General features: G+C 46.7%; 2 protein-coding genes across 2 annotated transcripts; both read right to left on the bottom strand.

Moving 5' to 3' along the window:
- Positions 1-3,383: 3,383 nt before the first annotated feature.
- On the bottom strand, positions 3,384-5,342 carry LOC126387170 (uncharacterized). The gene is made up of 6 exons (XM_050039721.1): positions 5,222-5,342; positions 4,842-5,137; positions 4,478-4,650; positions 4,119-4,367; positions 3,753-4,025; positions 3,384-3,665 (listed from the first exon to the last, which is right to left on the bottom strand). Exons 2-6 carry the CDS (start codon positions 5,086-5,088, stop codon positions 3,606-3,608), a joined length of 1,002 nt encoding a protein of 333 aa, XP_049895678.1. The 5' UTR covers positions 5,089-5,137; positions 5,222-5,342; the 3' UTR covers positions 3,384-3,605.
- Positions 5,343-5,486: 144 nt separating this feature from the next.
- LOC126387171 (cyclic nucleotide-gated cation channel beta-1-like) lies at positions 5,487-8,118 on the bottom strand. Its single transcript, XM_050039722.1, has 8 exons — positions 7,994-8,118; positions 6,905-7,619; positions 6,730-6,810; positions 6,524-6,598; positions 6,208-6,426; positions 5,964-6,056; positions 5,712-5,820; positions 5,487-5,604 (listed from the first exon to the last, which is right to left on the bottom strand). The coding sequence occupies exons 2-7, from the start codon at positions 7,049-7,051 to the stop codon at positions 5,761-5,763; spliced, it is 675 nt and encodes a 224-aa protein (XP_049895679.1). The 5' UTR covers positions 7,052-7,619; positions 7,994-8,118; the 3' UTR covers positions 5,487-5,604; positions 5,712-5,760.
- Positions 8,119-10,138: the final 2,020 nt, after the last annotated feature.

The raw sequence follows: 10,138 nt of genomic DNA, 5'->3' as shown, positions 1-10,138 counted from the left end.
AGTTGAAACTTTAGTTTTAAGCACCCTGACTAGGGATAGCTTAGGGAAACCTGAGTCAGATTCTTAAGTGGACACCCAGTTGCTGGGACTCGCCACCAGAGGGATCCGGTCCGGCGCTGGGGCTCCCTCTTCGCAATCGGACACCCAGGATCGGAGCCCCCGGATTCCGTTTAGCACACCCTCCCTTTCGGGGCACCGCTCGGTCGCTTCGGGACACTTTGGCCCGAAACTTACCGGAAGGGGTCCCAGTCCGAGGGGGGGACTCCCGGCCCCCCCCCCCCCCCCCCCTTCAGTTTGGGGCATTTTTCGGTCGGTTCGGGACACTTTGGCCCGAAACGTACCGGAAGGGGTCCCGATCCGAGGGGGGGCCTCCCGGGACACTTTTTGGGACACTTTTTGAACTACGAAAAGTGTCCCAAAATGAAGAAGTAAAATTGGGACACTCTTTGAACTAAGAAAGTGGCCCAAATTGAAAGGGTCAAATTGGGACACTTTAACTGGACATGGGCAGATTTGATGAAGTCAGAATNGCATTTTTCGGTCGGTTTGGGACACCTTGCCCGAAAGCCACGGCAAGCGTCGGGGGTCGATCTCGGGCCCCTCCCTCTTCGCCTTGGGGCACTTTTCGGTCGATTTGGGACACTTTGCCGGGATCGATCCTGGGCCCCGTCCCCTTCAGTTCGGGACACTTTTGGGACACTTTTCCAATGAGAAACAGGTAACAGGTAAAACTGGGACACTTTCTGAACTAAGAAAGTGGCCCAATTTGAACAGGTGAAATTGGGACCCTTGAACTCGACACGGGCAGATTTGATGAAGTAAGAATGGGACACTTTTCTCATTGCAAAAATTGTCCCATTCTGACTCCATCAAACCTGCCTGTGTCAAGTTCAAACACACCAAGTTGACTTCTGCAAATTGGGACACGTTTACAGTGACAAGAGTGTCCCATTCTGACTCCATCAAACCTGCCTGTGTCAAGTTCAAATACACCAAGTTGACTTCTCCATATTCGGCCACTTTTTCAATGGGAAAAGTGTCCCAGTTTGACTTCAGCACTCCAACACGACATGGGCAGATTTGATGAAGTCAGAATGGGACACTTTTCGCATTGAAAAAGTGTTCCAATTTTACTTCTTCATTTTGGGACACTTTTTGAACTAAGAAAAGTGTCCCAAAATGAAGAAGTAAAATTGGGACACTCTTTGAACTAAGAAAGTGTCCCAAATTGAAAGGGTCAAATTGGGACACTTTAACTGGACATGGGCAGATTTGATGAAGTCAGAATGGGACACTTTTTTCATTGAAAAAGTGTCCCATTCTAACTCCATCAAACCTGCCTGTGTCAAGTTCAAACACACCAAGTTGACTTCTCCAAATTGGGACACTTTTACAGTGACAAGAGTGTCCCATTCTGACTCCATCAAACCTGCCTGTGTCAAGTTCAAACACACCAAGTTGACTTCTCCAAATTGGGACACTTTTACAGTGACAAGACTGTCCCAATTTGACTTCATCAAGCCCACTGTGAGGCTGTCAAGACGGTGTAAAGCTCTCTGGCTGTAGCCCCTGGTTCCTGGAGTCCACAGGGGCGCTCTGTCCTTGTCGTAGCCCAGTGTGGGGCTCTCAAGCGTGGGTAAAGTGCTCTGGCTGTAGCCCCTGGCTCCTGGGGTAAAATTGGGACACTTTTACAGTGGCAAGAGTGTCCCAATTTGACTCCATCAAACCTGCCTGTGTCAAGTTCAAACACACCAAGTTGACTTCTCCAAATTGGGACACTTTTACAGTGACAAGAGTGTCCCAATTTGACTTCATCAAGCCCACTGTGAGGCTGTCAAGACGGTGTAAAGCTCTCTGGCTGTAGCTCCTGGTTCCTGGAGCCCACAGGGGCGCTCTGTCCTTGTCGTAGCCCAGTGTGGGGCTCTCAAGCGTGGGTAAAGTGCTCTGGCTGTAGCCCCTGGCTCCTGGGGTAAAATTGGGACACTTCTACAGTGACAAGAGTGTCCCATTCTGACTCCATCAAACCTGCCTGTGTCAAGTTCAAACACACCAAGTTGACTTCTCCAAATTGGGACACTTTTACAGTGACAAGAGTGTCCCAATTTGACTTCATCAAGCCCACCTGTGTCAAGTTCAAACACACCAAGTTGACTTCTCCAAATTGGGACACTTTTACAGTGACAAGAGTGTCCCAATTTGACTTCATCAAGCCCACTGTGAGGCTGTCAAGACGGTGTAAAGCTCTCTGGCTGTAGCCCCTGGTTCCTGGAGCCCACAGGGGTGCTCTGTCCTTGTCGTAGCCCAGTGTGGGGCTCTCAAACGTGGGTAAAGTGCTCTGGCTGTAGCCCCTGGCTCCTGGGGTAAAATTGGGACACTTTTACAATGACAAGAGTGTCCCATTCTGACTCCATCAAACCTGCCTGTGTCAAGTTCAAACACACCAAGTTGACTTCTCCAAATTGGGACACTTTTACAGTGGCAAGAGTGTCCCAATTTGACTTCATCAAGCCCACTGTGAGGCTGTCAAGAGGGTGTAAAGCACTCTGGCTGTAGCCCCTGGTTCCTGGAGCCCACAGGGGCCCTCTGTCCTTGTTGTAGCCCAGTGTGGGGCTCTCAAGCTTGGGTACAGCGCTCTGGCTGTAGCCCCTGGCTCCTGGGGTAAAATTGGGACACTTTTACCGACAGAAGTGCAGGATCACTCAAAAAGAGCGATCCTCAACCGAGTGAGATAGAGAGACGGGACCTTGACCTACCCCCCCATTCATGGGCCCTGCAAGTCCAACGGCACCACTCTCGAGTCTCTACCACTTTTGGTTCCTGAGATCATGATTCTCTTGTGAGCTGGCTCCACAGGAGCACATTGCTGGCTCTCTCCCAAATGCCAATCCTTAGCATTTGGCTCCATCTATTGGCCAAAATACCAAACTACAGCCCCAGTCAGAATAGGCCAAAAGAATGAGCATCCCTCTGTCAGTCTTTCTCTCTCTCTCTCTCTCTCTCTCTCTCTCTCTCTCTCTATCTAACCACTCTATCTGACCACTTCACAAGTCAAAATGGGACACTATTCTTAAAAAAAAAAAATAAATAAAAAATATCAACACCATATCGAGCGCTGATCCACCGCCTCTGGTAACCACGTCAGGTGCAGTCCTCTGGTAACCTGTCGAGAAGATTTGTTTTGGGGGCACTTTGGTTAGTCTGTGCGATCTTTTTGCTTCTGAATATGCTCAGACGCAAAAACATGGCAGAGGCTGTAAGCCCCCACGCCACGTCAAGGCAGTGCCCATGTGGAGGTTCAAATGTTTCATTAACAAATTTATTCTAACTAGCAATGAAGAACAACAAAAATGAAAAATTAACAAAATATACATAACTATTTACAGACCTAATGAAACATATTCACAAACATGAACCAATTATACATTTATTATAACTAGCAAAGAACAAAACAAAACAAAACAAATATACAACTTATAAAGAACTAAACTCGCTAAAACTAGACTAAACTAAGAAAAACTACTACTTCTTAAAGAGGTCTTTGACCACAACCCTCAGTTTTTTTTTACAAGCGGTCTTCAGTTTTGAAGGGGAGCCCTTGGCCGGGCTCAGCATCCGCTTCCTGATGCGCCCGCCACCACCATGCTGAGACTCCTCTTGGGAGATGGCTGTAAGAACAAAAGAGCAGGTAAGCATAGGGCTCAGAATCATTGAAAATTCAGTGTTGTGATTGTGCTTACAAGGTTTGGACCTACAGATGACATGGAGGGAGCCGCTGCTGCTGAGGAGGGAGATGGCGGTGCTGCTGCTGCTGAGGAGGAGGAAGAGGAGGAGGGAGCTGCTGCTGAGGTGGAGGGAGCAGCGGAAGGCTTCCCATCATCCACAGCTGCCCACACGAAGAGCTGCCGCATTTTGCCGGCCAGGGCCACGGATTTATGCAGCGCGTAGAATCGCTCTTGGGTTGCCACGCTGTGACACATGAATTTTGCCACCTCGGCCCTGGCCTCTGCTGAGTTCTGCTCAAAGTTCTAAAAAGAGAAGATCAAAATCGGCTCATTACTGATTACATTGACTAGGTGGAAACCTAGATTGCGATACTCACTTATGTGGCCAATACTAACATAGGTGGCAACAACGCTCCTGATGTCCAGGACTGTGGGACTGCCCGGCAGGCCCATCTCCGCCCAGGCCATGCGGATGTAACGCACCATGTCTTTGGCCTGCCCTTTCCCGAATGAAGTGAAAAAGTACAGGTTGGTGGCCACCGTCCTCTTTCTGAGGTCCAGCCATTTCTTGCACCACCCGTACTCCACCTTGTCCAGGTAGACCTGGGCTTTCCCAAATTTTCTTAAAGTTTTGTGATCCTGGACCTGACACACAGACACAGACGACAGAAGAAAAGTAAATGATTTAAACCTTGAACATCAAAAAAAAAAAAAAGAAAGAAAAACTCAATATTTTACATGAACTTTTAGCTTACATTGATTAGGTATCCCGCCTCCTCATCACCCAGAGCCTCCTTCACTTCTTTGACTTTTAATGATGTGAGGACTCCGGTGCGATGGCCGTAGATGGAGGAGATGTACGCCCCAAAGTACCCGAAGAACCTGTATCGGGTCTTCGGGTCTCGGGGCGAACCTCTCTCGATGTCGTCTGAAATGAGAGAGAAATAATAGAGAGGTTACATTATATCTGCATAATAATGATGTAAATGACAAGAGCAGTGTGTGTCTGTGTGTGTGTGTGTGTGTGTCTGTGTGTGTCTGTGTGTGTGTGTGAGAGAGAGAAAGATGAGAATATTGAAGTGATTGTGAATAGGAAACAAAGGATGAGTATGAGTTTACCCAGGAGCTCGGGGATCTTGGCCCTCGCCAGGGACTGGCATGTGGACAGCGACTGCCGGGTCACCAGCCGCTGCTGTTTCACTTGTCTGATGGTCTGCTGGTGACCCAGGACCGTCCGACCTTCAATTTTTAGTATTTTTTTAAGCTCCCTCTGGAGGAAGCAAACCTTCCTTTTGGGGACCCTGCAGTGGTGGGGAGGAGTGTCGCCCAAATAGTCGACAAAGGCCAAGGCGTGGGCGATATACATATCTATGGTGGAGGGCGCCAGATTTAGTTTGCGCAGGACACAGGGGTATCTGTGGAAAGAGCAGTTTGGATTTAGTTTCTACAACTCTTGTAATTAGATTACTCTGCTACTGCTTTCAGAGTTTAATACTTACACTTTAAGAGCTGGAGGTTTGCCAGAAACTCCCACGTCCAGTACTGAATGTCCTTCCACCCCACCATCATGTATTTAATAAAGGCTTTCGCCCTGGACGCCTTGGTAACTGCATTTTGCTGCATCTTTGGCGTCCCCCCTGGGACCAGCACAAATTTCCTGTATTCGTCCATGTACTTTTCTGTAAAGATAGAACAAAGATGTGATGAACATAGCATGACACCCCTCCACACACCTGCACGCATAGAAAATGTGTTGTTTCTCACCGATGGAGGGAGGCAAGGAAATCTTCCTCATCTTGGAGGGCTTTGAATGGCCTCCAAAGATGGGACCCAGCACCTTGTATATGCTGGAGGTTGTTGGGATGGGGGTTGGTGCATCCTCCTATTACAGAGCCAAGCACAGGAGAGAAATGCCAAATGTGTTGTTTAGCTTTGTTAGTAAATATAATTTAGCTTCATTCAACATTTCTGCTCTCGAGTGTCACTCACTTCTTCACTGTCGTCCTCGTCGGCTTCCTCCCCCGTCCCCTGCAGGATATCATCGACGATTTTCATCAGACCCTGCTTCATGGCCTGCTCTTCGTCCTGTAACAGAAAACTTACAACATGGTGTGTCATTATTACCAGGTAATAGAAAATAGCATTTATTTTCAAAGAAGACTTAAATGCAGAGGATTAGGGGGCCCACAAGATGGGATACACTGAGAAGAAAAAAATAAAAAATAAAAAGATTTCACTCACTTCAGACTCCTCCTCTTCCTCCATCTCTCCCGAGGCAGCAGGTGTGCTTTTCCTGGCCTTCTTTGAGGACGGAGCTGAAGGAGCAGGCGTGCTCTTCGTGGGTGCGGAGGAAGGAATCAGAGAACAGAGGAACAGAAACAGAGGAAATTATAAGACAAACTTTTGTGAATGTTGCACAAAATGATTGTGTGTGACACACTTTGCTTGACAAATTCTACTGAATTGATTATTTTTCTCTTCTTACCTTCTCCTCCTCCTCCTTCTCCTCCTCTCTTTCCTCCTCCATCTGCTTCTCCTCCTTCTTCTTCTTCTCACTCTCCTCCTCCTCCTCCTCCTCCCTCTGCTGCTCCTCCTCCTCCTTGCTGTCTGCCTCCCTCTGCTCCTCCTCCTTCTCCTTCTCACTCTCCTCCTCCCTCTGCTCCTCCTTCTCCTCGCTGTCCTCCTCCCTCTGGCTGCTGCTGGCCTGATCAAGAAGAAAGAATGATAAAGCATGTTTGCATTAAATGTGTAAGCACTGAAAAATAAATCAAACATTACATTTCATTCTAGTATAATCTAACCAAAGGAGTTGCAGGCGGAGCCTCCTCCTCCTCCTCCTCCTCAGCATCGCTGCTACTGCTGCTGCTGTCAATCACCTGGATACAGTGAAAAGATAAATAGAGAACAAGTTTGGGATCAATAGTTGTTACAACACTTGCTGTTATTGTATTGTAGACTACAATAAAATCATATCAACAAAACATGCTCTACACTGATATATGCGAACCTCCACAGACTTGGAGCTGCGTCCTGTCCGAGGGGCGGGAGCTGGCCTCTGGGTGCCGCTGGTCCCCTCCCCTGCTGCCTCCTGAGAAATTGATTGCAAGAGAAAAAAGTGTTAATTTATGATGACTTACATTTCATCACAGCTGGGAATTGCCATGTATTTGAAATTCACTTACACGGAGGGCGGCATTGGCCTCCCTGAGGTCTTTGACTTCTCGCTCCAGCTCCCGCACCCTCTTCCTGGCATTCACACACGCTGACTTGGTGCAGCTGCCAGGACCCTCCTCTGGCTCCTCGTCTGACAGGTCCAGGATTGAGACCATTGGAGGGTCCGGCTGTGTGGACCTCAGGGCCTTCAGCCTTGAAATGGCCGTGCGCCTTTTGATGGCTTTTATTTCCCTTTCAATGCGGGCCTGGCTGTAATCTTTGTGGCTGCGCAGGTGTTTTTCCAGCCATATCACGTATTGCTGACAATTTGGGAGGGGGCACGGTCCGCCACCTGCCGTGATCCTCCCTATTGCCAGCTGGTTTAGTATTTGCCTCTCGCTTCCGTTTCGTTAATTGTGCCACCCAGATAAGTGTTTGGACAGCCGCTTCATGGTTTTACCACATATTGGGCATTCTGCTGCGTTTTTTGGATTGGTCATCTATAGAAGGAAAATATATATATATATATTTTCAGTGATTTGGAGCTGATAACTGCACCTTTACTCCACTCCACTCTTTTATGCTCATACAGTGAAAAGACATCGAGTGAAAGCTTTCTTAAGGCCCTTTATTACACCGCAATGAACTCTATTTTAACATCGCCACGTGCCTTTACATGCCCTCTGACGTTATATTTGCATCAAAACACACCTAAATGAACATAAAACAACTTTCCAAACACACCTCTATGCATACACAGTTGAAAAACGTCGAGTTATTGCGAATAAATGCATCAAAACTGACTATAAAAAATATAAGATTGCGAATAAATGCATCAAAACTGACTATAAAAAATATAAGTTCATATTTTCACCAAAATGCACATAAACACACCAGAATGAACATAAAACAGCCCAAAATACACTCCTCTATGCTCATACGGTCAAAAGGCGTCGAGTGAAAGCTTTCTAAAGGTCCTTTATTACACCGCAATTAACTTCAAAGGTCCGTCAGAACTCCGTCAATTTTAACATCGCCACGTGCGCCTTTACATACTTTATGACTATATTTGCATCTAAACACACCTAAATGAATATAAAACAATTTTCCAAACACACCTCTATGCATACACAGTTGAAAAACGTCGAGTTATTGCGAATAAATGCATCAAAACTGACTATAAAAAATATAAGTTCATATTTTCACCAAAATGCACAAAAACACACCAGAATGAACATAAAACAGCCCAAAATACACTCTTCTATGCTCATACAGTCAAAAGGCGTCGAGTGAAAGCTTTCTAAAGTTCTTTTTGCAACTTCATTATTAGACCTCTTGAAGTCCTTCACACCAGCCGTTAATTAATAGGTCATATTTCGACAAAGATGCTTTCTTTAGGGTGTAATACTCACCTTTCAGGTCGAATGGAAGAGTATAATCCTCTAAACACAAAGCAAAAAGGTGTCTTCTCAGCGCCTCAACTCCTCTTCTGATACCTGTCGCCAACTCTCACTCAAAGACTAAAACTGCGCAGGGCAGTTCCAACACCTCTCCGGAGGGGGGGGGGGATAATTGTCTTAAAGGATAATGTCACCACATTTAAGGGAGGAAAACGAGTCAACTAATTATGTATGAAAAGTGCTCATAAATAAAGAATGATTGATTGATCCCTTAAAGTATGAGAGGTAATATTGGGACACTGATTCAACAGGGAAAGTACCCCAAACTGCAGCAATCCCTCCCCCACACTGACCACTTCCACGTCAGAAAGCAGGTTTTTCTGAGCGATGAAGCACTTGACTAGGTTTGAGATTTATAAAGTGTAAGAGCTAAAATTGAGCCACATATGCCATAGAGAAAGTGGCCCAAAAAGACTTTTACCTTAAAAACATCCAAAAATAATGTCTAAAATTATGTGGATTTAGTATGTTGTATGGGAGGCCTTCGTTGATAATATATCCGATTTGGGTGTAAATCGGGATAAAAATGGCCGCACAAGGCCAAAAAAGACACGTTTTTTAAAAAAAGCACTGTCTTTTCTTTAATAATTCATCAACGCTTTGAGGTAGGGGGCTGACCTTCGAGTATGTGCATCAGGACGCCACAGGCGAATAAGGTGCCGAGTTTCAGACTCGTGAGACCTTCACAAGTGTCAAAATTCACCGTTTGGGGTGCCATCAGACTCTGAGGCCTGCTTTTTTTCATGTCTTTTTTTGAATAATTCACAAACGCTTTGAGCTAGGATGCTGACATTAGAGTATGTGTATCAGGAGGTCAGGGGCATCGACTGTGCCCAGTTTCAGACCCATGCGACCTTCAGAAGTGTCAAAGGTCACTGTTCGGCCTGCGATTTGGGCCTGTGAGGCCTGCTTTTTTTTAAATAAATCACCAACGCTTTAAGGCAGGGGCCTGATATATGAGTATTTTAATCGGGAGATGGGGCACATCGACTGTGTCGAGTTTCAGACACGTGTGACCTTCCGGGTAAGATTGGGAGCCATTGTAATAGGAGAAGTGACCGAAAATGAGCAAAGGTCAAACAAGGCCAGCAAAGCCGTTTGTTGGAATTTCTGTCTGATTTCGGACTATGGCGTGCGCCACAGAGCCTTCTGCTAGGATTTTCTTGTCCCGTTGCGACACAACCACCGCAGAGCTAGTTAGCTTTGCAGAGGGTCTACAGAGTTGGGACTCGGGGAGACTGATAGAGGCCTCGCGTAAGGCCTGCCGACCAAGTTTCATGTGGTTTGGTCCATTTTTGTGGCCGTGGCGAGCCTTAATTGGTACAAAAATGCTAACCTTTACAGGCCCGCCCCTCGGAAACTACCGGGCCGATCTGCACCGAACTGATGTCTATGCGCTCGTCTGGGGCCCCCGAACAACATATAAAAAATTCAGACTTCTACGACTTTTAGAAAAACATTTCCTCCAACACCTCCAGTCTGGTCAAAGGGTGTAAGGGTCTATAAGTCTGACAGCACCTGATTTTGAGTTTCTGACACAGCCAATTAAGAAAACTACAGGACTTTGGGGGCTTTTTCTTCCAGATTATTGTTTAGTGGCTCCAGGGTATCCTCTGGTCCGAAGCTGGGGCCCCTGGGGTCAAAGGCCGCCGTGCAGTGGCCAGAAAGACACGTTTTTTAAAAAGTACTGTGTGTCCTTTAATAACTCATCAACGCTTTGAGGTAGGGGGCTGACCTTTGAGTATGCGCATCAGGACGCCACAGGTGACCAAAGTCTAAAGTTTCAGACCTGTGTGACCTTGG

This window comes from Epinephelus moara, unplaced genomic scaffold (genome assembly GCF_006386435.1).
Source record: "Epinephelus moara isolate mb unplaced genomic scaffold, YSFRI_EMoa_1.0 scaffold258, whole genome shotgun sequence".
In the NCBI taxonomy this organism is placed as follows: Eukaryota; Metazoa; Chordata; class Actinopteri; order Perciformes; family Serranidae; genus Epinephelus; species Epinephelus moara.
This window is presented reverse-complemented; position numbering and strand designations above follow the sequence as displayed.

Bases quoted from the DNA above. Each gene is read 5' to 3' on its own strand.
- LOC126387170 (XM_050039721.1), bottom strand. From the start codon at position 5,088: ATGTATATCGCCCACGCCTTGGCCTTTGTCGACTATTTGGGCGACACT. The intron at 4,651-4,841 runs GTAAACTCATAC...CTCTCATTTCAG, and splicing joins CAAGATCCCCGAGCTCCTGG to ACGACATCGAGAGAGGTTCG. The intron at 4,368-4,477 runs GTAAGCTAAAAG...TCTGTGTGTCAG, and splicing joins AGGCGGGATACCTAATCAAT to GTCCAGGATCACAAAACTTT.
- LOC126387171 (XM_050039722.1), bottom strand. From the start codon at position 7,051: ATGGTCTCAATCCTGGACCTGTCAGACGAGGAGCCAGAGGAGGGTCCT. The intron at 6,427-6,523 runs GTTAGATTATAC...CTTCTTGATCAG, and splicing joins CTCCGCCTGCAACTCCTTTG to GCCAGCAGCAGCCAGAGGGA. The intron at 5,821-5,963 runs GTGAGTGAAATC...CCATGTTGTAAG, and splicing joins AGGAAGAGGAGGAGTCTGAA to TTTTCTGTTACAGGACGAAG.